The sequence below is a fragment of the Halichoerus grypus genome, chromosome 11 (assembly GCF_964656455.1).
Source record: "Halichoerus grypus chromosome 11, mHalGry1.hap1.1, whole genome shotgun sequence".
NCBI classification, from domain to species: Eukaryota; Metazoa; Chordata; class Mammalia; order Carnivora; family Phocidae; genus Halichoerus; species Halichoerus grypus.
In genome coordinates this window covers 57,588,939-57,615,812 of record NC_135722.1, presented here as the reverse complement: position 1 = coordinate 57,615,812, position 26,874 = coordinate 57,588,939, and the positions used below count along the sequence as shown (strand labels likewise).

Below are 26,874 nucleotides of genomic sequence, written 5' to 3'. Positions count from 1 at the left end.
TGAGGTGTGAGAAGCAGCTTGGTCTGGCTGGAGCGCAGAGGGTCTGAGGTGAGAGTGGCCAGGCTGGACGGTGAAGAGGACTGCCTGCTCTAAGGCAGGGTTTGGATTTTGTCCCAAAGGCAGGGGCACCAACAAGCCTTGGAAGCCGGGAGCAGCAGGGTCAGACTTGCATTTTAGGAATGGCATTAGCAGCATGGTCATTTGAGGGAAGGAGGGGAGGCGCACTAGACCTGCACAGAGCTCAGGTCACCCCCAGGAGTTCCTAGTGCAATCACCTAGACCCGGTGCCTCTTTGGTGTGGGAGTACAGTTAGTTATGATCGAAACAGCAAGGATGGCTTTGGGAAAATGCTGGCGTCTGCCCTGGGTCCTGAAGGAAGAGGAGCCGGCGGAGGTAGAAGGAGGGGAGGCTTTGCAGGCTGACAACAAAGCTGGGAAAGCTGGGAGCACTCCGGTGGTTGAGAGCAAGTGTGTGTGTTTATCCTGCACATTCAAACCCCGGAATTTTAAAAAAGATTTATTTATTAGAGAGAGAGTGTGCACACAAGTGGGGGACAGGGGTAGAGGGAGAAGCAGGGAGCCCAACACGGGGCTCGATCCAGCACCCTGGGATCATGACCCAAGCCAAAGGCAGCCGCTGAACCGACTGAGCCCCGCAGGTGCCCCCAAACCCCGAATTTTTGATGATGGACTTGAAGGGTACACAGTGGTTAAGTAAAAGCAAGTTTGAGAAAATTGAGAAAACACCCCACTGATACCACAGATTCCATCAGGTTGCTTTTTAGCACTTGTTGCTGTTTGAGAATGGTTTATTCCCTGCGTGCTCTCGCTTTATGCCACACGTGAGCTCTTGTGCGTCCCGTAAGCACACAATCGTTCCCTGGTGGGAGTCCCGTATCTTCAGTCTCACTCCCAGGCAGTTGTGCCTGAAACACACCCCTCTCCACTCCACCGTCTCTCTGACAAACTTCCCTGCAATAGCCTGGATCTTCAATCCTTTCAAAGACAAATCTCCATGTGCTGCAGATTTGGGGCAGCTCACCTGTGAAGGATCCATGAGCCGTCACTTGCCAAGGCTAGCATTGAGAAACCCCTGTGAGGACACAGAGGAAGCACCCCAAGAGAGAACCCCGAGTGGAAATCTGGATACCACCTATACGCCGCAAAGTGACAAACGAGCCCCTCCAGCTTCCCTGTGACACCAACGCGTCCTCACCCCGAGTCTGGGGCTGGCTCCCTGGCCCCACTGAGGACCTATACCAAAAGTCTTTTAGGCCTTCATGAATGAGGATGACCAGTTAAAAATTCATGAGACAATTACATAAAACCATCTGCTGCCTTTATTTCCCCCTGTGTGCGTTAAAAACATGCAGCTGCTCGACACAAAACATTGCATTGCCCTGCGGGGCTTGTGGGCTGGTCCTGCACGTGGCAGGTGGAGGGGGTGTGGGGTGGGAGGGGAAGTGAAGGGCGCATGCCCACCCAGGGAGCTCCACCTGGCTCTGAGTGTCTCGAGCACGACGGTCCAAATCTTTCCACCCTCTTGACGCGCTCACTGAAGGAGGTGTTGTTCTGTGTATGCAGTTGGTCCTGTTTTGGGTTAGTGTCTGTGTGTGTGTGTGTGTGTTTTTCTTTTTAATCTGAAAATTGGTCTTTGAGTCTGCAAGCAGCAGCTGCAGCTGCCATAATTAAAATGAAATAACCTGCTTCCTTTAGTCCTTAGGGAGAAAACCTTAAAAAAAAAAAAAAAGTCCATATTCTAAATGGACTCCGGAATGTGGTGAATGTTCTCGTCTCTCCCCCTACTTGCGACGAGTTTCCTGGCTTTGCTTTTCTCTGGAATTGGGGGAAAGAAGGAAATTAACTGTTACCGAGCTTTTACCTTGGCCCCACGTACTCTGCAGGGCTGTCCCAACTGCACAAGTCAGCGTTTGAATCCAGTTTGATGCTTCATTTCTTTTCCCACTGCCAGGCACCCTCCAGTATCCTGTTAGGTAGACCTGGTCCGATTCTGTCCAGAGACCTGGGAGGCTTGGTATTATTAAGATGTTATTGAAAATGTTGGCGCATATAATTGGCTTAGATTAGAAACCAAAGTTCTTTGCAGGGTAACAAGGTGAAGTAGTCTGTGCAAATGATTGCATGATAATGAGATGGTTTTCAGAGGATCGGATGTGCTCTTGAAGGTGTTGCTTAAAAGTCACTCTTCAAACCAGGCTGGGAAAATAAAATCCCACAGGAGCTGAAGCCTCTGTGGTTTGTTTGGATCTTAGAACAAGGTAACTAAGGGAGAAAGGGATAACTGTGTGCTAGGAATTGAAGATGCAGCGGTCACTGGCTTCAAGGAGGTCCCAGGCGGGTGGGAGGGAAAGACATGCAGACCAATAATTAGAAGACGTTGGTAATAAGCAGTAGGTCAGAGATACATACAACTTGCTATAGTTTCAGCTTTTTTTTTCCTCCAAAAGTCCATTTCTTTTTTTTTTAAATTTTTTTATTGTTATGTTAATCCCCATACATTACATCATTAGTTTTAGATATAGTGTTCCATGATTCATTGTTTGTGCATAACACCCAGTGCTCCATGCAGAACGTGCCCTCCTCAATACCCATCACCAGGCTAACCCATCCTCCCACCCCCCTCCCCTCTAGAACCCTCAGTTTGTTTTTCAGAGTCCATCGTCTCTCATGGTTCTTCTCCCCCTCCAATTTCCCCCCCTTCATTCTTCCCCTCCTGCTACATTCTTCTTCTTCTTTTTTTCTTTCTTAACATATATTGCATTATTTGTTTCAGAGGTACAGATCTGAGATTCAACAGTCTTGCACAATTCACAGTGCTTACCAGAACACATACCCTCCCCAGTGTCCATCACCCAGTCACCCCATCCCTCCCACCCCACCCTCCAAAAGTCCATTTCTTCAATTGGGACTTTGTGAGGAGCAGAGCCACCTCACAGGGAGAGCAATGTCCAGAATGTTGAACATGAAAAGAGGAGAAGAAATTATTTTATGTTCTTATGTCTATGCCAGGGGTCTGCCATTTAGCCTAATCCCTTATAATCATCCCCATTTAATAATGAGGAAATGTAAGGAGCTCAGTGGTTTGCCCCAGGCTGCAGAGCCCGTAATTGGGTGCGGTGTGAGCCAGAGCCCCTCTGTTTGCTTCTAAAGCCCCTGCTCTTCCTGTCACATGAGAGTTCCTCTAAAAAAATGTGCACTCCTGATTATCAGGTATATACAGCCCATCATGACCTGTAGTTAGAATGAGGAAATTTTTTTTTTTCCCATAGAAAAAAACCCAAGTTTTAATAGCAAGCATTTTTTTTTTTTTTTAAGATTGTATTTATTTATTTGAGAGAGAGAAAGAGAGCACAATCAGGGGGAAGGTCAGAGAGAGAAGCAGACTCTCCGCCAAGCAGGGAGCCTGACGCAGCCTGGATCCCAGGACCCTGGGATCATGACCTGAGCCGAAGGCAGATGCTTCACCGACGGAGCCCCTCCGGGCGCCCCAAATAGCAGGCGTCCTGATAGGATGATCCATGGTCTTCACCAGGCTGCAGATAGGACTACCCAGTTCAGGTGGATTGAGTCCTCTGGGCAATCCTCCCAAACAGTAGAGTCGGCCCAGAGTGTAGAAACGCTTGGTCCCTTATGGACATCATACGTGGCCCGAGCAGAGTCCTGGGTATCGAAAAGATGCCCCCCCACACACCCCGGGCTCCTGGGTCAGCTGCTCCTGCTACCATGGCTTAGCGAAGAAGTGAAGGACAAAAGCAACACTCGCCTCTAAGGGAAGAGGATGGTCTCCTGCTACGTTTGAAATCCTCTGCAGGAGACTACAGTCTATGGTGATTGGGACCCAACTCAACGCATTGTCTTATCTCGTTGATTTGTGGCCACTTTGGGGAAAACAAACAGAAGCAAAGGGGCTCTGTGCTTCATCCCACCCGGGCCTCTTAAAGGCAGTCTAGGAAACAATCACATTCTGCCCACCTAGGTAGGCAGGAAGGGGCTCTGGAAGCAGAAGGTGTACTGAGAGTATCGGGGTCGTGTGACACATGCTGGGTCATAGCACGCTTTATGGCTCACCTGGAAAGAAAAAGAACAGCGTTTAGATTTCGTTTCTACCGCTTCCTAGCTGGGGGATTAGAGGCAAGCAGCTTAAATTCCCTAAAGTCTCCTTTTCTTGCCTGCAAGTCTGGAAGGATAATGCTTGCCTAGTGCAGTTGTTTAGAAGTTTCCATGAGATCAAATACCAGCCAGCCCCTAACACTCTGCCCAATGCTTGGCACGGAGTGAGGAACTTCCTCTTCTCTTCCAGCTCATACTGTGCCAGCCTTGTCGAATTCATCTTCTATAGCAGATCTCCAGTCATGTCACATCTCTGTTCAGCAGCCGTTGGTGGCTCCTAATTACTCATTGAATAACAGCCATCTTCTCTGGCTCGGTTTTCAGGGCCCTGTTTTTTGGAACCTACCTCCCCTGTCAGGTGCATCGTCCTCCGTTCCCCTCCACACAGCCCACATGCTGGGAAGCTGAGCTACACGCTTTGCGTGCTTTCCGCTGCGGTGCTTTGCTCCCTTGGACAGAGTACCTGCCCACCTAACACGGACTCTGGCGCCAGGCTGAGCTAAAACGGACTGTTGTCCGGTAAGTGCTCCCCGATCTGCCAGCCACTCTGGCCTCTTCGCTCCTCTGTCCCCTCCCTGGCTTTCATCTGTATCTCTCTTGCAAGACGGCCAGGCCTTATTGTTCCTTGCCGGGCTGGGAGCTTCCTGAGGGCAAGATCTGTTTCCGAGTCACCAGTGGGTCCTGTACGACACCTCACCCTCACTATGTGAACGAGTGAGTGAGTGAGCGAGGGAAGGAATGAATGAAGGCTCCAATCCCTTCCCAGCTGGGTTTCCCCTCCATCAAATGCTAGTTACATAAGCACCTCTGAGACGGTTCAGTCCACCCATGAGCCTTTTCCTTTCACTCATTGTGGCCCTTGTTGGAGTTACTTCGGAAAAGAGGGAATTCAGGGATATGAATTGAAGAGGAAATAAACAGAAAAAATGGAGTTGAGGTTTTCCCTAAAGCCCTGGCAAAGAGGAAGGTGGAAGGGAAGCTAAACTAGGTCTGTGGCCTCCCTAAGAGGGAGAGGGACCCTAAGGCCCAGGCCAGGCCCCAGAGCACAAGCTGTGGCCCGAAGCTATGGGGGCAGAGTGGGATTTTAAAACCAAAGAGAGGGGTTTGAGGGAGACCCTGGGTATTTCGTCTGAGTCACTGCCTATGGCCAGGACCCCAGCAAGACCCTACCGGCAAAGCCAAGAGCTCTGAGCCCTAAAATCCAGCAGGTGCTGGGCCCGCGGGGAGAGGTCCACACACAGGAGAAAGTGCCCATTGTTAGAGCAAAACAACCTCCTGTGGCTCTCTGAGACTTTGGTGGGGTAGCTTACAAGGAATAAGGCGTGGTAAATTGAAATTAAGGGCATGATAGCCATGACTGCTCATTCAAGATGCCTCAGATGATAGTCCTGTGCTCCGTCGCGTGCTGCCTATTGCTTATTACAGTGACTGTAGTGAGATTTTTAAAGACTTTTCTTGGTGTGCCTCTAGACTGCGTCAGTTCTGTTTCTGCCCGGCAGGTCTTCTGTTCTGGGGGGTTCAGGAGCCTGACCCCTGAGGGCGGGGAAGGGACAGTCTGCACTCGGGGCCTGGTCAGTGTTCTTGCCTGATACAGTTCCTCTTTGATCAGAATAACAATTCACAATAAAGGAACATGAAATTCAGATGAAGCTAGCACAATGTCACACTTCAGAAAATTGTATTTTTAGTAGAGATGACCACTAATTCCTCACCTTATAATGGACAATCCTGTCTTCTTAGCTAGGCCCCTACCTATATTTGGCAAATAGGTATTCAGGGATTTTCTAGAAAATAATTTTTACCTCAGATGCCTAAATGCACCCTTCATGCCTTCTTCAGCCTAGTGCGTCTTCTGTATAAAAAGGCATTTTGTGGTGTTTTCAGGGGGTGTGACAGGTGGTGCAGGAGAAAGTAAACAGATCTTGCGTCTGTGAGGGCCTGTGTTCAGATTTCATTCCCCCTCTTGCAATGACCTGAGGCAGATGACTTAAAACCTTTGAGCTTCCCCTTACTTTTCTTTTGAGTAGGGTAGCATTTCTTTTACTCGTTTCATCAACCTTTATTGTGTGCAGGTATTTCCTTAGGCACTGAGATCACAGATGAATCAAATTCACCATCGTAGAATTCTAGGGGCAGAGAGGACCTCACCAGTCACCAGGTTCAGAGTTTCCCTGTTTCACATGAGGAAACAGGCTCAAAGAGAGGATGTTTGCTAGAGGTTCCAGTGTGACACACAGATGTGCCAGAGAGAACTCTTGTGTGTGAGGAACTCGGCCCAGGTGACTCCCAGCACAAGCCCATGTGGTATATCCCAGGGATGGTCGCCATTTCATAGGGCAGGCCACTAAGGTTCAAGGAGGTTCAATGACGCATTTATTTGCCTGGTGAATCAATGATAGAACTGCTGAGAGGGGCCAGGGCCTTGTGCCCATTCCCCATCCCCCACCCCCACCACAGCACCCGGTCGGTCCATCTTCATAAAACACTCAGTTCACCTCTGCTCCAAGTCCTTGAAGGGCGCTAGGGTCGTATAGAGGACTGATCTGCAGTCCCTGCCCTTGAGGGGTTTGGTCAGACAAGACCATTACTCCCACAGCCCAAGATGAAATGGGGGAATAGAGGAAGGTATGCCAGAGCTGTCTAGGAAAGCTGCATAAAGGAAGTACATTCCGGTGGGATTCACAGGGTATTTGCGACCTCCCTCGCCCCCCCCACCCCGCCCCACCCCCCACCGCTTCTCTTCCTTGCTGTGGCATCAGGAACAAGCCCCTCCCCCCACTGGCATGTGTTTGCAATGGCTGCTGGGGAGAAATCTGTGGGAAAGGGTCCAGGGCATCTTGCCACTTCACTCAGTAGGGTCTGTGTTCTCTGCTTCAACAGAAAGGATCCTGCCTTGTCCTCCAGGATCCTATGGCCCTGGAGAGAGGGCTGCAGGGCCCAGGGACACTGCTGACTCTTCAGAACGTGCTGACATGGAGCCAGGTCAGTCCCCTTGTCTGCTCTGATTTTCTGTGTCATCAACTGCAAACCTGTGGTCTTAATGAGAAATGCCATCTTGGAATCTGAAACCACGCATGTTTTTTGGTGGAAGGCTTTGGCCACTACACAGCATGGGCAGTAACAGGAGGTCAGGCCAGAGGGGGAGGTATCGTTTTCGGGGAGCAGATGCAGTAGGCGGCGCGGTGGGTGCTGGAAGCCCAGGCAGCAGCCAGCACAGTGGGAGGGCAGGGCAGGCAAGGCCTAGGCATCCAGGTGGGAGGTACCGTGGGCGCTAGCAGCCGGGAAGCACCGTGCAGGTCTGGGACCACAGGGGTGGGGGGGAGCGGGGGCAGCAGTGGCCATCAGGATCATTCTGGAATCCGGGAGACCAGGGGCAGGGTCCAGAGTCGGATGGTTCCATGTTGAGCTGAGCTGGAGTGAGATCAGAGGCATAGTTGAGAGTGTGGCAGGAGGAGCTGAATGGGTGGCTGCCGGGACAGGGGAGCTGGGGGCTGGGGGCTGGGCCAGCCCGCCAGAACGGCCCTTTCGAGGCTTTTCTTCGTGTTGCTATGCAGAAGAACAATGACAGAAACAGTACAGAACACCTGGGTTGCGTCAGGAAAATGGAAGGATGTTTCAGGCTAGAGAAGGTAGCATCATAATGGAGGCTAGGTCATGATGAAGAAGGCTGAAGAGGCAGAGGAGCTGGGACTCAGGACCCAGGACCCCGGGAAAGAGCCCTGCAGTGAAAACTTCCTGTGAACCAAGCACTTTTTCTTATCTGCCAAGCAATCTTGCCAGGTAGACGTCTGAGTCTCTCTAGGCTCGGTTATGCTCCAGTAATAAGTTAACTCCAGAATCTCAGTGGCTCGAAAAAGCAAAAGTGTATTTCTTGTTCGTGTTCCATGTCCAACCGAGGGAGGTAGAGGACTCTGCCCTACCGAGCGACTCAGGCCAGCTTGATGAAAACTCTGCTGGGTTGTAGGGATACCGCCTGGAACATTCGGCCACCTTGGTCTCTGCAGTCGAGGCCGAGAACCGGAAGGCAGAGCGCTGGCCCTTAAATGCTTTGGTCCAGAAGTCACATGCAGCCCGCGGGCCCAAACTAGTCACATGGTCCTGCCTGACTTCTAGGGCTCTGGGAAACGTGGGGGAAATCAGGTTATTCGATAAGAGTAACTGTCTCTGCCACAGGAGGTATTATTTCTCTCTAACAGGCAAGAAAATCGAGGTGCAGAGAAATTAACTGTGTTGTCTGAGGTCTTCCAGCTAAAAAAGTGCTAAAGCCTAGATCTTACATAACCTCTGATTCATTCATTTATTTGGCAATTCAACAAAGGCGTACTGAATACTAACAATAAGCCGAGCACCAAGCGAGGCTCTAGAGATAGCGCAGGGGATGAAAGCAGAGGTAGCTGCTGCTCTCAGCCTGAAAAACATGTAAGTACAAGCCGGGAGGAGCACTCAGCCATACCGACACGGCTGTCGGAGGAGAGCTGTTAAGATTATTAGCTTTTCATGTAGAAGGACGGGTAAAATGGGGTCACGTCTATTGAGGCCTTGTGCCAACTACTTGATTTGTGCATCTCATTGAACTCAGGGAGCCCCATAAGGTAGTCCTTACCATCCCATTTTTAAGATAAGAAAACTGAGGTCCACTCATTGAAGTAAGATAACTAAGCTAAAGGTGAACCGTCGACCCTAACCGTGCTCGCTTGTAATGCACGAATGGTGGAAGAAGAAATTGAACCTTGCCACCCCCACGCCACCGAAACCCAGGAAAAATGCTCTCCCCTTCCTCCTCTAAACTCTCCATCCCAGCCTTCCTCCCCCAGCTCCCCCAGCATCCTGCTGGTGTCACATGTGAACACAGCTTTCAGCGACAACAGAGGAGGCCTCGTGGAGGCCAGACCCTGGGTCGGTCACTCATCCCAAGTTGGTCCCGCCTGTAGAGCTGGGCCCACAGCGAGGCTTGTTGAACTCGAGGAGGGAGGGAAGCAGTCACAGAAATGAAGGTAGTGGGACCTGACTCTGGGAGGAGGGGTCAAATCTGAGCCCTGGCACAGGCAGATCCTTCTGTCTAGAATGTTCTCCTTTCTCTCGCTGGCCTTATCTCCCCTCATCCCTCCCGTTGCACACGGTGTTATATGTACACTGACTCCAGCACTTCTCTCCCCTCCTCAGCTTGTGTGACCACCTCCTCTGGCCCCACACTGGTCCAAGCCATGGTCTCGTACCTGGATTATTGCAGTGGGCTCCTCATGGGGCTCCACCTCCATCCTTCTCTCCAGGACTCTGACACCAGTCAGATCAGAATCACTTCTCTGCTCAAAACCTGCCGTGTGCCCCCATCTTTGGCCGAGGAAAAGCCAAAGGCCTCACGGTGACCCACTAGGACCTAAATGAGCCAACCCATCTCCCGTCCCACCCCCTCTCTCCTGTGCACCCCTCACCCACGCCGTTCGCTTCTTCACTGTTCCTTGAACCATAAACACACTCCCACCTCAAGGCATAAGGCACAGACGCCTATTTTCCAGTCTTGGGAAAGCTCTTCAGGCAGAGGGATAGCACTGAACAGACCTCCACATCGCATCCGAGGGAGCAGAGCGCACATAGGCTGAGAGGTGCCCAACGCAGTGTGTTTGCGGCTTGGGAAGCGCCCCCCCCAACTCCGTGCAAGGAGCCACCCTCCCAGTCCAGGCCTTCCTGTGCCCTGTTCCATTGGCGCTTGCCCATGTGACACTTCTCTCCACCTGCTGCATCATCTGTTACTCTGTAAGCTTGTCTGTGGTCTGTCTTCCCCCGTTGGAACATAAGCTCCACAAGGGCAGGGATTTACTTTGTGCTGTTTCCTGGAGTGTTCTTACTTCTGGAACAGGCGCTCGGTAAGCACATATTGAATGAATGAATGAAGAAACAAATACTTTCACAACACATTCCACATCGATATTTGCTTACACGCTATTGTCACCCTCCTGCCTTTATGTATGTTATTCCGAACCCTTCCTGGAATGGCCCCACTGCCCTTCTCCCCCAGCTAAACTCTCACTCTTTCTCACTCACTCCGCCCGCCCAGGTGGGCCCAGTCTCTGTAGCAGCACACAGCCCCAGCATTATCCCGCCATCCCCTTGAGCCTGGAGATGTCAAGGGCAAGCGCAGCTCCTCGTCCTTGAGCCCCTCCCCCCCATGCCTGGGGCACAGCTAGAGTCCCGCTACTGTTTGCTGGCTTGAGCCAAGTGGACCAGAGCAGCATGTAGAATTGCAGCCCTGGGGCTACCGCTCTCCTCCCCTGCATGTCACCTCACCCACAATCAAGAGGCAGGGAGCCCTCGCTGCCAATTCAGTCGCCTCCTGCTTAACGCCCGCCTCAGAGATCAGGAAGATGAGGCAAATGGGACACTAATGAAATGCAGAGAGAAAACTAAATCGGGAGGTGTTGCAAACACTGAGGAGGAGGGAGACTGATTTAAAAGGATCTCTCCAGAGTGGGAGGGGGAGTGCAGTGCGGGACTGCAGAACCCCGGAGTTAGTGTCCCCATGTCCCACCTCTGACACCTGCGTGTGGGGTGGCCTGCATGATCCCTGTAGCTGCAGGGGCTTCACATTTCTGACTTTAAATTAGGAGCCTTTTACTTGATTGACTCATTTGTTCATTCCCACCTTCCCACCAACTTGCCAAAAAAGATTTGAGTGGGTTAACAATCTTAACTTGATTAATTAATGAAGACCAAGAGCAGTTAATGCAAAATTAAGGTAGAAAGTAAGAGGAAAAAAAGGGAAGGGGAAGGGACACCTGGGTGGCTCAGTCGGATAAGCATCTGCCTTTGGCTCAGGTCGTGATCCCCAGGTCCTGGGATCGAGTCCCACACTGAGCTGTCCACTCAACAGCGAGTCTGCTTCTCCCTCTCCCTCTGTGATCTCTCTTTCGCTGTATCGCAAGTAAATAAATAAACTCTTAAAAAAAAAAAAAAAAGGGAAGGGGAGAAGAAAAAGATTTCCAGGGCTGCTCAGAGAGGGGGTTCTGGGAAAAGGGTTACAGGTGGGGTGGTGGATGCTGATGACCTTTAGGGTTGGAAAAGCTCTGGTCAAATGGTAGTGACGATGACCAGTGTTTCAGAGCATTTCACATCCACTGTCTGACCCTTCAGTTATAGGCATTGTCTGCTGTCTGCCAGGGACCACCACAGGGCATTTTTTTTTCTCTGTCCCATTGAATGTTCACAGCACCCTGTGGTCTTTTAAAGCCCATTTTTGAGATGAGACAACTGAGTCCCAGAGACATTGGTCGTCTCTTCAGCAAATGGTGCTGGGACGATGGCTATCCACATGCAAAAGCGTGAGGTTGGACCTTTCCTCACACTGTATACAAAAATTAACTCAAAATGCGTAGTTGACCTAAATGTAAGAGCTAAAGCCATAAACCCTTAGAAGAAAACATAGGCATAAATGCTCATGACCTCAGATTAGGCAGGCAGTGGTTAGGCACACACAAAAGGGAGGAAAACAATACATAAATTGGACATCATCAAAATTAAAAATTTTTGTGCTGCAGAGAACACCATATGGGAAATAAAGATGAGCCCGGAATGGGAGAAAATATTTGCAGTCATAGATCTCACAAGGGATTTTATTGCAGAATATAAAAGAACTCTTAAACTCAGCAATAAAAAGACAAAGGGCCTAATTCAAAAATGGGCAAAGAGTATGAATAGGCATTTCTCCAAAGGAAACAACAGAAATGGCCAATAAGCGCATCAAAAGATGTTCCACATTTTTAGTCATCAGGGAAATGCCAATCAGAGCCATTGGGTTATTTGTGTGGGCCCGGCCTTCCTAATAGCGAAGCCTCCTGACCACACACCTCCCTGAGCTTGGGGAAGGGGTTACTGAGTGAGAGGCTGAGTGAGAGGCCTGGTTTGCCCTTAAGGTTTTCACAGGAAGAGGAAGGAAAGGGAGGAACAGAGAGAAACAGGCAAGACAGAAGGGTCCGGCCAGGGACAGATTGCCTGTGGGCTCTTTTCCCGGTAAGAGGCAGAAATTGCCATCTGAGAAGGCTTCTCAGGGCTAGTTATGCCACTAGCCCTCTTCACAGAATGCCCTAAAGCAGTGGTTCTCAAACTCTCTGGTTTCGGGACCCTGTTTGACTCTTCCAAATTATTAAAGACCCCAAAGAGTTTTTGTTTATGTAGATTATGTCTATCAAAATTTGTCATGCTAGTGATTAGCACTGAAAGAAATGTTAAAATCATTATTTATAGCTTATTTAAAGTAATAATAATAAACCCTTACATTAACATAAATAACACATTTTTCATGAAAATGACTTTTCTACCACAAACAAAAAATGTATAGAGTGGCATTGTTTTACATTTTGGCAAATCTCTTTACTATTTGGCTTAATGGAAGATATATCTGTTTCTGCATTCAATCTGGAAAACTCCACTGTATACTGATAAGAGAACAAGGATGAAAAGGGCAATATTTTAAGTAGTCTTGACCTCACCGACTTCCCGAAAGGGTCTCAGGGACCTGCGAGGATCCCTGAGCCACACTTTGAAAGCTGAGCACGAGAAGTAAGGTCCAGCAGAGAGTGCAGAAGAGGTGTCTGTCAGCCTAGTAAAGACAGGAAGAGAAGTGAGGACAGTCTGAGTGGAGAGGTGACAAGAATCCGCCTGCACGGAGGCCTGGCTGCCCTGGGGAGGCCTCAGGTCTCAGGCCTTTTGCACGTAATATTCTCTTGGCTCAGAATGCCTTCTCCATCTTGGTCTATTGGCAAAATCCTTGTGCTTTAAGATTAACTTTGGATGCACCTGCCTCTGGAAAGCCTTTCTTACCATCCCTAACATCCTCAAGGCTGAGTTAAGCCCTCCTCCACACCCAGCACCGTGATGGGTGCTGGTAGGGTGAGCATTGTAGCAGGGGAGTGGCTGGGAAGTTGAGGCCTACTGGTGGAAGCCTTGGGGTCCCAGGCAGAGGAGCTGGGGCCTTTTGCTATTCTTGTTTAAGAAGTCAGAAGCCACTGGAAATTTTTTCACAAGCATCTACTTGATGGTGTACACATTTATATATACAGAGGATGGCAGTCACCAAAGGGCAGAGAAAAGTCATCCGCTACTAATTCTAATTCACTATCAACTAAAGGAATTCCAGCGATCTAGAAGAGAGTGGGAAATGAGGAAGAAGAAGGAAGAATGAAACTAACAGCTAATTGAGCACTCACTCTGTGCCAGACATGCATCATGTTTATGTAATCATCAGAGCAGCTAGGGCCATCTTCCCCATTTTACAGACGAACAAACTGAGGCACCCTCCTCCCTCCCCTCCCCAAGGATCCCTTGCTAGTAAGCGGCAGAACTGGGATTCAGACACAAGTCAGTCTGCTTCTAAAGCTCGTAATTGCTTTTGCCACCACGCCACATGGGCTTGGCACCGTGTGTCTGACCCCGAGTGTTTACTGCTACCACTCTGCTATTTAAAAATGTGTTTCTATCATTGCTTTCCAAATACACCGGTTCGCCCTTAGAAAGTTGAACAAGAACACCGGTTATGCCTCTTTGTTCCACCATGGCAGCTTCCTGGCACATAGCAGATAGTCCAGAATCTCCGCTTTTGTATTGCTTTCTTCCCATAGAAGACATGGCCACAGTGGAGATATTAACCCAGTGGAGATACTCATGAGTTATCAAGTGGTCAGGCCCTGCCCAGAACTGGCCATTCTGGCTGGAGACAGGAACCTGGGAAGTCAAAGGGCTTGGAACAGATATGTTATTCTTCTCAGGATCAGGCTGGAGAAATAATCCTCTGCAGCACACCCTAGTTCTTCAACAAATACTCAGTGTGGCGATCCAGGCTGAGGAGGCTGAATGTACGGTCGCATCTGGTGCCAATTAGGTCAGTTAAGCAAGGGTAAAGGAACATTTATTGAACTCTTACTGTGGGGTAGTCTCTAGGCTAGGCACATTGCATGTTTTTATCCTCATGATGAAAACCTTTATGTTTGGGGCTCAATGAGATAGGAGTATCTCCATTTTCCAGTGCCCAGACTGAGACACAGGAAAGTATCTTGCTCAGGGACATAGATGTCCTAGGACATGGAGGAGCTGGGGTTTGAAGCTGGGTCTGTTTGGGAACATCACACTGTCCTCCCCGTGAAGAGAAAATGCGGAGTCTGCAGGGTGATTCATGAGGCTCAGTGGCCACTGAAACCCTTGTGCTGGTGTCAGGCTTGTGCTCCCCAGACCATCTGTCCTCCCTGGCTCCTTTTCTCTTCCTGAGTTTGCACTTTCAACTTTTACTCAGAGCATCTGGCATGACCACCACTCTACCATGCCACCATCATCTTTCAGCACCAAGTATCAGCTTCGTCAAATTCCTGGGCCACTTGACCTTAGGGAGAATGAGATAGGAGGAGCAGGTGACTTATGAAATCCAAAAGGTGTCACAGATTGAGCTTGAAACCCAAGAGTTCCCTATTTGCCCAAAAGAGGAATTCCTCTAGGCAAGCTCTTCTGGTCCCAGCCTTCGATGCTTCTTTGGGAAGCCGGGTGTGGAATTTTGCCCTCCCCGAGGCCTGCCGGGGATGGGGTTCACAGAGCGACACAGCCACTGCTCCAGAGGTGGCTGTCCTTCTGAAACCCCTTAAATATCTTTGTTTCCCTGTCCCCATCCTCCCGTGGTACTGCTGCTTCGCGGCCCAGGGTATGCAGAATGATCACAGAGCCATTGACCAGCCGCATGCCTGGTTGATTTCCAAATGGGAAGGTCAGTGTCATTATCCTTGGTGGATTCAATGACCAAATCCTCCTCATGGTAGGGCTCGCTTCCTGCTGCTACCTGCATCTTCGGCTGCACATCTCAGTGGCCAGCTCAGCCGAAGCAGCAGGTCGTGGCCTGGAGGCCCCTCTCTGAGGCTGCGGACCTCCATCGCTGCACTGCCTTGACTTACCTGCTGGGAAGTGGATGTCTTCAGACCTCTTCTACCCCCCCACAGCTTTTGTGAAAGTTCCCTTGGTGGAAATGAGCAGTAAGTCAACATCTGTGAGCACAGAATCCTTTGCCTCTTTGGATTCTAAGCATGGCCGAAAAGCCGAGTGTGCAGCAAACGCCCCGGGGGTGAGAACGGACATTCGTTGAGTACCTATTACATGTTAGCCACTGAGCTCGGCATTTCACCGTCCATTTCCCCCTCACAACTACTGGTGAGGAAAGCACTGTTGTTTCTGATTCACAGATGGGGCCGTGGAGCCTCAGAGAGGGTCAGGGACTTTCAGTCACACAGCTGGGAGGTGGGGAAGCCCGGAGCTGAGTCAAGGTCATCTGCTGCAGGACCCGACTTCCCCCCACTGGCCTGAAACCGTAACGGGAACCGCAGCAACGAGAGGTACTGTTCGAGGCGTGCTTGCTACCATCCGGACTTGTATTAGCTCATGTAATCCTTTTGTGACAACCCAGGGGTGTTAGGTACTCTTATCACCCCCATTTTTTTTTTTAAAGATTTTATTTATTTATTTGAGAGAGAGAATGAGAGAGCGAGAGAGAGCACATGAGAGGGGGGAGGGTCAGAGGGAGAAGCAGACTCCCTGCTGAGCAGGGAGCCCGATGCGGGACTCGATCCGGAGACTCCAGGATCATGACCTGAGCCGAAGGCAGTCGCTTAACCAACTGAGCCACCCAGGCGCCCTATCACCCCCATTTTAGACACAAGGGACCCACGGTACAGAGAAGTGCTTTCAGAATGAAAACTTTCCCAAAGGGTATTTGGAAGGTGAGCCCCAGTCATCTGCCAGTTTGCTGCTCTTTCATAAATAGCTCTTGTCTAAAATAAGCACAGGCCTTGTTCATAGAAGGCACTTCATGTTTGGTTATTGATAATTAACTTCACAGTATTCTTAGCCGCCCCCCCCCCCAAAACTGGAATGGCTATTCTGGTCGCTGTTGACAGCCTCTGTGGGCCACTGAGCTGCCGCTTGCCATGGGAGACTTCTGATAGGTCAGAGAATCCTGGTCCTGGATCCCAGATGTTAGAGTCCAGAGCAGAGACTCTGGAAACAGACCGGTGGAGACCAAGCATGGCCTAACAGCTCTGGACTCTGGGCCAGTTACTTAATGCCTCTCTGCCTCAGTTTCCTAATATGTGAATTGGGTGTAATAAAAGCCCATGCCTCAGTGGGTTATCACAAGAATAAAAATCATATAAAATGCTGATAGTCAAGGGTAGCACAAAAAAACAGGTGCCCAATGACTGTGATCGGTCATATTTTAGAAGATTGGTTTATAGAGTTGGACTCCTGAGGTGATCTAGGTCTACCCTTTCACTTGCAGATGAGGAAACAGGCCCAGAGACAGGTGGTGATTGGCCCAAGTCACACAGCATTTTCTGATTCCAACGCCCAAGTTTATTCCAAAACTGTAAGCCAGATTAGAACAACAGTCTGGAAGAGCCCATACATCAGCCTTCCTGTTTCTAGAAGTTTTAGTTGGTTATCTTTCAGTCTGCTTTATTTTCTTTATTGTCTTTTCTTTGTTTATACTTTCACCACTTTGACATATTTCTTTAAATATTGTACACATTTCATTTTCTGCATCTGATTATTTTAGTACCTGTTGCTTTCCTAGGTCTGATTGATTTGTTCATTGTTTCTGCTCTCTCTTGCTCATGATGGCTTGTTTTCTCACATGCTCTGTGATTTTTTTAAATTGTGCTTTTATGATTGCTAAAACTTTGTGCGATTCCTTTGAGGCCTGAGTTGAAAATTCGTTGCTCCAGAAAGGGTTTGCATTTGCTTCTGCCAGGTACCTGGAGGAACCACCAACTTGGGGTCGCTTTAAACACTCAACTTGGATTGGGGTTTTTTGGGTTTTTTTTTTCTTCCGGCCACAAAGTAATACGTAGTCAGGTCCCAGACCCACATGAGGGCCATTTTGTGATTGGAAATTCTCAGCCGTTTAAAAATTTTCCTTCCCCTGTGCCCAGGCCTAGGGTCAAGTTTCCTTACTGCCTCCACCTGCAAGGTGGGATTTTGTGTTTTTCTGATTCACCCTTTCCCCAAAGGGTAAATGTCTCCTATCTGAGTCTTAGCCATAAGTGAGAGTCTCCGTTTCCCTTCCACCTTCTGAAGGACTGTGCCTTTGCTTCTTTCCTTGGCTCTTTAAGACCAAAGGCCCCAGGTCACTGAGGAGCGGCAGGTGCCCCCAGGCCCATCACCCACTCAGTGTTTGGGAACCTCTATGAATTCATGCTGTCTCATGGTTATTTTGACCTCTGAGGATTTCCTTCTCTTTCCTGACTGCTCAGCTCTGTATTTAAAAATAAATGTGTTTATTTAATCTGGCATTTTTCCATACACTGTGTTAGGGTGAGTCATCAGTCCTACTGTTGGAAATACAAGTGTGAAGTGGCCACCCCTGTCCTTCATTGGTGGGAGCATGACTTCATCAGTTAGGGTTTCCCTGATTATTACTGGTTGACAGTTTATCAGATTTTTTCTCCAAGGTCCACAACGTGTGCCCAGAGAGCCAGGGGGGAAGTTTGCATAGCATAGGCCAAGTCCATCTCTCATAACATCCACTTCTTTCTGAGATCTCATCCTGTGCTCATCTCAGTCCCCACAGGGGCCTTGATCAAGAACATTACTGTAGATGTTGCCCAATGAAAACTCTGGTTTCATGAAGGTGCCCAAAGGGTGCCACATTCTGAAGACATGCCTGCATGCTGTTGCTTGATCCAGCCATCCCTGATGTGGTCTTTGCTAAAGCATTAACCCAGTGCAGCAGAGACAGCACAAGCGATTTTAAATTCATCTGCCCATGAGTTCATCCACTCCACATTCACTGAGCCCCTACCACATGCTGTGCCCATGTTAGGCTCTGGGATACAGAGATGGATAAAGTGGAATGGGGCTTAACCCAAACTCAGGTGGGGATGTCTGGGCAGGCTTCCCATAGGAAGTGGCAAGTGAATCTAAAGTATGAGGAACAGATAGCAATTCTAGACGCAGAAAGGCCATGTCCCTCAAAAGAAAACATGAAATGCTCCCCTTGAGAAGAAATGGTCCAGCTAATTTTCTTTTCCTGTTCTTAGTCTGTGGGTAAGCTTTGCCCTCTTCCGCTCTGGAGACAACACTCTGAGAACCACAGGTGTAATTTATACATTCTCAACAGGGGCACTATCATTCACAAGGTGGTGAAATTGGTTCTTGGAGGGCTGGGAGTGAAAAAAATCTTTATTACAAGGGCTTGTGGTCCTCCAACGGGCCAGTGTACGTACACAGATATATTGTATATCTGCAGTATCAACACTTATAGGAAAGGGAAGGGAATTGGAAAAACAAATGTCCATAAGCCTTTTTGGCGGGGAGGGGGGGACGTGGAGAAAGGCTAAAAGCCTCTAATGTAACTGTAAAAGCAGGTAGCATGACAGCCAGACATGCCTGCATCCAAAGCTGCCTCCCTCATTTAACAGCCTGTATAACCTTGGACACAATTAATTTCCCCAAGCCTCAGTTTCCTTACCTGTGAAATGGGATAACATCTCCCCTCACAAGGCCATTCTGAGGTTTAAGGGAAATGATACGTGTCGGTCTCCTGGCACTTCGTAGGTACTCAGTGACTGCTATTAGGGGCGAGTTCCCTGCCGCCGCCCAGCCCAGCACACACATTCAGGAGAGGGCCCAGACTGGATGAGATTTGTTGAACGAACGGTTTCCAGACAGTCACTGCTGCAGGCCTTGAGCATCCGCGCGGAGGAGAATTCCCTTCTCCGGGACCGTGTGAATGTGCAGGGTCCCAGAAGCTTTTGGAATTATCTGAGAGAGGGATGGGGTGGTCCATGTGACTTATCAAAGACAACAGTTTCTGGTGCTTCCTTCAGAGACGCAATTAATATTCAGCCTGTTTAGAGCGATTAACGTGAGGGAAGCCAAGACATCCAGGTGGAGTTAAAGCTTATTAGTGATTGTCTTTTAAGGGGAGAGTTTGGGGTTTTCCCGTGGGCTGTGAGTTAATTTGGGCGCCTCAACGTGGTCTCCTGGTGTCTCAGGCCTCTGAGCCCCCATTTAGGGAAGAAGCTGTTGACCCAGGCCCTGCCTGAGCGGGGTGTGAATAGAAGGGAGGGACGTGGGGGGAGGGGATAGCAGGGGCCTTGGGGCAGGAAGGTTTGGATGGCCCTTCTTTGTCCCCCCGCAGCTCCATGCTTCCCTCTGTCGCCTCACTGTTGCCCCGAGATGGCCTGTGTAGATGAGAATTCCCTGAATAACACCTGGCACGTAACAGGCCCACATCATACATGTGTTGGATGATTCGCTTTGGCCCCACCCCATAATTACAACTAGCATCACTATTTCATAATGTGTTACGTGTTTTACTGCATTATCTCCCTTGACCCTTACGGCAGCTCAACTATTCCGTTCCTTCATCAGAATCATCCCTGTTTCATAGATATGGAAGCCGAGCTAAGAGAAGTTAGGATGTTTTCCCAGATGACTGAAGCGCAGAGCCAGGGGAAGGGCGGGCTCCTAACCCTGGCCTCGCATCCACCGCCCTAACTGGATCTCCCTGCGGTCAAGGCCGGCTGCCGGGTCAGTTCTGAGCCCCAGTGCCGGGCGCAAGGGAGGGAGGGCAGAGCCCTCGGGTCCAGCACTGAGCTCTCTGTCTCCCTCCCCGCCCCCCTTCCAGCCCCGCTGCTGCCTCCATGCCCCCCCCCCCCCCGCCCCAGGCCTGTCCCGCTCAGGCTGACTGGCGACACGCCCCCTCTGTGTCAGTGACACACAGCCAGCAGCACCCAAGCCTGGGAACCCGGGAGCACCGCCGCGCCCCGTAGAACCGGGCGGAGGGACCTTCTTCCCGACACCAGCTCAGTTTCCCGGCAAGGCCCGTCCTCTGCAGTGGGTTCGTTTTCTCTGCTCAGAATATGTCAGGGCTGGGCCCAGGGAATCCAAACGTGGCCTGGAGAAATGCCCTGCAGCTCCCGCACCCCTGCAGCCTCAGACTGCCCGCCTTACCCTACCCCCACCTACCACCAGGGGAAGCACACACACACAAGACACGGAGTCAGGGGGCACTGGGGACCAACTAGGTTAGAAGATAAGAATCTCCCGCTTTGTAAAGCACACTGTGGTTGGCCAGTATTTTCTGGCACCTTCTCTTGTTGATCTTCACAACAGCCCTTTGCAGCGGTGGGGGTTGTTGCCGTCTCAGCCAGGAAGGTGAGGGTGTCCCCCAGGAGGAAGTGCGGGGCTGGAGGGGCCTTTGATGTCTGCTTGCCCCGCTCCTCCCAGCCCAGGCCTGGGGAGGAAGGCAGTGTTCTGCAGCACACACAGGGGGCAAGGGGCAGACCCAGGGCTTGAACCCGGACCCTGCTGACTGCAACAGCTGTGTTCTTCCCCTGCCTTGTGTGGGCACGTCTCAGCGAGGGGAGACTCTGGGCAGCCGCTGGGCCCAGAGCAGGGAGTAAAATCTGGGGAGACTTGAGGAGCAGCCAGATTTGGAGGACTGGCCATGAGGCTTTATTGCACTTGCGCCTTTCCTCGGAGGCTGTGGAACAGGTTCTGGTCCAGCCATACCCAGTAAAAGAAGGAAGAGGCTCAGAAGAAAAGCAATAAAAGCAAGGAGCTGGGCCTTCAGAGATGTTGAGGTGGGAGCCCAGGGTGACCCTAAGATAGCATCCCTAAAACAGAGGTCTGTTTGTGACTCTCTGCACTTAATGATTTTCCATGGTTCCCTTTGCCCTCCAGAGGAAGCCCACACCTCTCATTGTATCATAGAAGGTCCTGTATGACTCCCTTTCTCAGAAAAGTTTATCATAAACAGCAAAGGACTCTGGGTTCAAATCCTAACCCTCCTCCTTCCCAAAGCGTATCCCCTGGAGCGACTTTCTTTCTTTTTATTATTTTTTTTAAGATTTTATTTATTGGGGTGCTGGGTGGCTCAGTCGTTAAGCGTCTGCCTTCGGCTCAGGTCATGATCCCAGGGTCCTGGGATCGAGCCCCGCATCGGGCTCCCTGCTCTGCGGGAAGCCTGCTTCTCTCTCTCCCACTCCCCCTGCTTGTGTTCCCTCTCTCGCTGTGTCTCTCTCTGTCGAAAAAATAAATAAAATCTTAAAAAAAAAAAAAGATTTTATTTATTTATTTGCCAGAGAGAGAGAGAGAGAGAGCACAGGCAGGGGGAGCTGCAGACAGAGGGAGAAGCAGGCTTCCCACTGAGCAGGGAGCCCGAGATGGGGCTCAATCCCAGGAGCAACTTTCTTCACCGCCCGGTGCCTCTGTAACTTTGTGTGTAAAACTGACATGACGATAATGTGTCGCTGTTGTTAGGATCAAGTGAGGTAACACAGAAAGCTCTCCGGGGCCCACCTGCCCTAGGCCCACCTGCCCTAGACCCTTGCCTTGCCCGGGCCTCTCTCCCACAGCAGGGGGCCGCGGAGCCCATGCTGGCTTCTGCACCCACATTGCAGTTCTCCGGGCACGAGGGGGCATTTCTGGGTGTTTCCGCTGGGACCTCTTGCAGGCAGGGTGTCTGAGGGCCAGGCCGCCCCCAGTAGGCGTGTATAGCGTGAATCTGTCACTGTTCCATGCTCTGCCCAGGACCCAGAAATTCATAATTGGTGCCGGAAAAGGTTAAAGCTACTTGGGCAGAGGGGTAGGAGGCCCACTGAGGCCGGGGCTGCACCTGGCAGCAGCAGATACTATCAGGGCCTCATTATCCACCCACTGGCAACACCACCCCCCAGCTTGAGCCTCAAGTAAGAGCATTCCCCGTCTTTTGAGTTGCCTTCCAACAGAAGACACTCTCTATTTCCAGTGCCACTTCACTGCACTTCCACCTTCTTCTCAAGGGCCTTCAGGAGAGGCCAGATTTCATTCTTTCTACCTGGAGCACTACCTCCTTTTTTTTGTGATTTCCCCAGTTAGGAGCAGCTCCCCACCTACACGCAGGTTGGGGAAAGGGCTTTGTAGCCAAATGGGTGGCTCCGCTACAAAATGGCCCCAGGGGCTGAAGGACCTGGACGGGCTTCCTTACACCCACGAGAGGCTTAGAACCTCAAAGCAAGTAGGTGCCCAGGTCCCACTTCCTGAGGGTGCCTGACCTGCCGGGGGCCCAGAACCTTGGTCTCAGGTGTCACCCCGAGCCGTGCACCCCGGGCTGCACAAGGCTGGCCAACGTTAGTGATATCTTTTTCTACCTTCCTTCATTTCGATTATGAAATATTCTTTGCATCAAAAAGTAGGGCAAATAGTACAGTGAAAATCCAGATACCTACCACCCAACTGAAGAACTAAGACATTAGAGTATGGAAATAGCCAAAACCTGGAACTCGTCCAGGTGTCCTTCACGAACTGAAACCATCTGTGGTACACCCATGCCGTGGACACTCCGCAGTGATAAAAAGGAATGAACTAGTGACACCTGCAACATCTTGGGAATTTGGGTAGGGGTGGGGGGAGCTCAAAGATGACATAATGTCATGGGTCCACTGATAAGACAGTTTCAGAATGAAAAGAAATGTGAAGGTGGAGGTCAAGGTTAGTGGTTGACAGGGTTTAGGGACAAGGCTCGGAGTCCAAGGGGAGTGGGTGGGGTTAGAAAGGGGAAGACAAGAGACCCTTGCCATGAAGGAGTGCTCTCAGTGTCCTGACTGTGATGGTGGATGCACCACCTCTACCAGCCATAAAATTGTGTAGAACTGGACACATACATACACGAATACATACAAAACTGGGGAAATCTGAATATAATTGGTGGACTGTATCAATATCAATATCCTTGTGATAGCATATTATGCCATTTCGAAACGTTACCATTGTGGGAACTGGACAAAGTGCGTAAGGGATCAAACTTTAATTAAGAGAAGAAAAGATGTTACAAGTGACTTCTAAAAAGAAACATTATAGATACAATTGCATACCCCATTGCCCCCACCCCCACCCCATCTTATTCCTCTCCTTCCTAAGAAGCTGCCACTATCCAGATTTTGGTATTGATCATTCCCATGTTTTTATATTTTTACTACATGAGTGTGTATACAGAAGTAATGGATAGTGTCCTTTGGTATGTTTTTAAACTTCGTATACGTTGTATCTTTTGGAATTTACCCACTGAGTGTAATCCATTGTGTGATATAGCAGAGCTCCTTTACTTTCTTTTGTTGATGGATTGGTTATTATTTCCAGCCTTTTGGGATAAACTACCCACGTTCCCTTGTGCCCTGTGCAAGAATTTGTCCAAGTTATACCCAAGAGGCACATGGAATGTCTGGGTCACAGGGCATGCGCATCCTTAGTTCTAGAAAACACTGCCAAACTTCTTTCTAAATTATACCTATTTATTCTCCCTCAAGCAGTAGGTGAGAATATCTGGGGCTCCGCATCTTCACCAACGTGGTAATGTCAGACTTTAAAATTTTTGCCAACCCAGTGGGTGTGAAATAGTATCCTCCTGTTTAAATTCCCTTGGCATCTTTTCCCATGAATCATGATTTTCTGTGCCCACATCCTATCTCTTCTACCCAGGCTAGAATTTCCTAGTCACAGGCTCCTGGAGATAGGTACCTAGCACACAATAGGGGCTCAAGATTTGTGTAATGAATGGAAAAAAGGAATAATTCTAAATGCCTTCACTTGGGAGAATCATAGTTTTCTTTTTCTTCCTTTTTTTTAATATGCATAAAAAATAACATATTTGTTGAGATGTATCATATAATGCACCCATTTAAATGATTTTTAATTAGTACATTCCCAGAGTTGTACAACTATCACCACAGTCAGTTTGGGAACATTTTCATCATTCCCCCCAAATACCCATACCCCTTACATTCACTCCAGATTTCACACTAACCCCCAGCCCTAGGCAACCACTAATCTGCTTTGTCTGTCTGGATTTTCCTATTCTGGACATTTCATGTAAAAGGAAATTTACAATTTATGCTCTTTTGGAACTTTTTTCACTTAGCATAATGTTTCTAAAGTTCGCCCATGTTGTAGCATGGATCAGGACTTCGTTTTTTATGCCGAACCACATTCCATTGTATGGATGGACCACTTTTTATTTCTCAATTCATCAATTGATTGACGTTTGCGATGTTTTCGTCTTTTTTACTACTGAGAATGACGCTGCTATGAACATCGACGTACAAATTTCTATGTGGGTATATGTTGTCATTCCCCTTGGGCAGATACCTAGGTGAGGAATTACTGGATCACATAGTATCTCTAAGTTTAAGCATTTGAGGAAATGGCCAGACTGTTTTGCAAGTGCCTGTGGCATTTTACGTTCCTACCGGCAGTGGAGCAGAGTTCCAATTTCTCCACATCCTCCCCAATCCTTATTATTACGTTTTTTTATTATAGCTCAGTCGTGGGCTTTTGAATCAAGCAAGCTAGGCTAGAATCCCAGTTTTGCTGTTTACTAGCTATGAGATCGTAATTAACTTCTACCTCCATTTTTTTTTTTCCTCTGTAAAATGGAATTAATAATAACAACCACCTCTCAGGACAGTTGTGCGGCGAGATTAAATAAAACAATAGGCTTGTAAAGCCCTTAGCACAGTGTGTGATTCAGACAGCTCTCCTTGGAACGAAGTAACAGTGACAGCTTATTATTATGGGCCTCCTTTAGTCCACCGGCTTTCTGCCTGGGCTGCTCTTAAAGTCACCTTGTACCTCTGAGAGCACCTCCTCTCAGCTGGCTGGGAGCTAAGCTGTGAGTGAAAGGCCCAGAGAGCTGCCCTTGGTTAATGCCCAGAGCTTATGGCAGATGCCAGAACAGTTCATTGTTAGGGCAATTCCCAGAGCCTCCAGGGGCCACGACTATGTGCTGCCCCACCCCAGCGGGGGCTGACAAGGTGACTTCCCACCCTACGTGGGGCAGAGGGGCCGAGAACCTTAGCAGGCCCTGGTTTAGGAAGCCTCAAACTGGGTCTGAACCACTTTTTATGTAAATAGGTTTTCCCCCTCCTTTTCTTTGGCAGGAGCCCTAATTTTCATGCTATCATTTTTGCAGCAATCGCAAACATGATCTGTACACGCAGGCATTGTATGAGGGGAGAAAGATGATTACTTGCTGATTGCTACTGTTGTTCATTTCAGAGATGACTCCACGGGTGGGAAGGACACTGCTGCAGGCTGGGGCGGGGGCGAACAGCAGAGTGCAGTAATGCCAGGGCATGGGGAGGGAGGACAGGGGGACGGTCCGTCACCTGGGGAGACCTGGCAGTCAGAGTGGCTGTGCTCGCCAGACGAGGAGTCTGTCCGTGGCATTGGCACAGCCAGCATGGTCAGGAGGCACAGGCTCACCTTCCCTGCCACCCACTTGCCCAGTCTGCCCCATCTTAGTCAGTGACCCGGGCATCTGGGCGGGAGCCTGATTCTGCTGCTTGCTTTGTTCTGCACATTTAATCTCTCAAATGCATCCCCTCTCTCCATTATCTCACTCCTGGATCACTGCAGCAGCCCCCTCCATGCCTCCCTGCCTTCCTGCCTCTAGACTTGCCCCACCCAGGGATCCATAATGGATCTCCAGCCCGCAATGATCTTCCCGTGCAACTAACAAGATTAGATCAGTTTCCACCTTCAAACCCTGCAATGGCTTCCCTTTGCCGGAGGATAAAATCCATCCTAAGCCACTTGCCCCACCTCTTCTCCATGCTTCTAGAGCTTACTATGACCTCTGCTACTGCACCAACTAGATCAGGGTTTCATTTATCCATCTTTCCCATTCATCCCCAGTTCTCTAAGGTCAGGAATTCTGGTTTATTTAGGCAAGTATCCTGACATCTGAGAGAACTTCTGACTCATGGTAGGTGCCCAGTAAATGTTTGCTCCCCTTTACATGTGAATAGTTATGAGGGCACCTGAGTGGCTATGCTGGTTGAGCGTCCAACTTGATTTCGGCTCAGGCCATGATCTCAGCGTTGTGAGATCGAGCACCATATTGGGCTCTGCACTCAGAATGGAGTCTGCTTGGGATTCTGTCTCTCCCTCTTTCAGCCCCTCCCACCACCCCCCCCCCCCCGGCTTGCACTCTCTATAATAAATTTAATTAATTAATTAAATCTTTAAAAAGTCCTTATGATTTTTAGAACTCATTTGCCTCAATTGTCTCTCTTGCTGACCTTCACCACTCTGAGGTACAAAACAGTAGCTGTTACTCCCATCTTACAGATGGAAAACCCGAGACTCCGGGAGGATGAGTGATGGTCCAGGGCTCCTACAAAGCAGGAAAAGGGCAGAACTGTCCTGACACACAGGTCTTCCAAGGGAGCCATCGCTAGAACCCCATGAGGAAGGCGAGGCAGGTTACTATTGCCTGTGGTTCTCGAAGTGTGGTCCCGGACCACCAGCATCAATATTGCTGTTGGAAGTATCAATTTGGGGCCCCACCCACAAGATTATAGACTAGCAAGTGGCCACGCCCCAACCTCCCAGCTGTTATCTTCTGGCTAAGATCATATTCTCTGTGTTGTCCTATGTCCTGCTTCTGGTGTTACTTGTGTCCTGGACTCCTAGTGATGGTCTCTACTGCACCAGCTAAAAGGAAAGCTCCTTCCTACAGACCTTCTGCAGCACAGTCGTTTCCCGTAAGGTCAGAAAACTGGGTAGGGCAGAATAGCACCCATCCTTCAAACATACTTCCTACCAAGACGGATGAAACGAAGTCTGACAAGTGTCTCTCCTGCGTGACTCTGGGTGTTGAGGCAACCAGAGCATGAACCACTTGTAATGCCCCTGGTGGTGGCATTTCCAAGACAAGATGATCCCCCAGTGTGGACAG

The 26,874-nt window shown here is 49.6% G+C and overlaps 1 protein-coding gene across 2 annotated transcripts in view; it reads left to right on the top strand.

The window, feature by feature from the left end:
* Positions 1-26,874, top strand: part of TENM4 (teneurin transmembrane protein 4) — a 2,958,785-nt gene that overhangs the window by 2,465,394 nt on the left and 466,517 nt on the right. For both annotated transcript variants that reach the window (XM_078058602.1, XM_078058603.1), the window contains one exon: positions 7,011-7,112. In XM_078058602.1, the coding sequence (XP_077914728.1) occupies positions 7,103-7,112 (10 nt within the window). In that variant the 5' untranslated portion in view covers positions 7,011-7,102. The remainder of the gene's footprint in view (positions 1-7,010; positions 7,113-26,874) is intronic.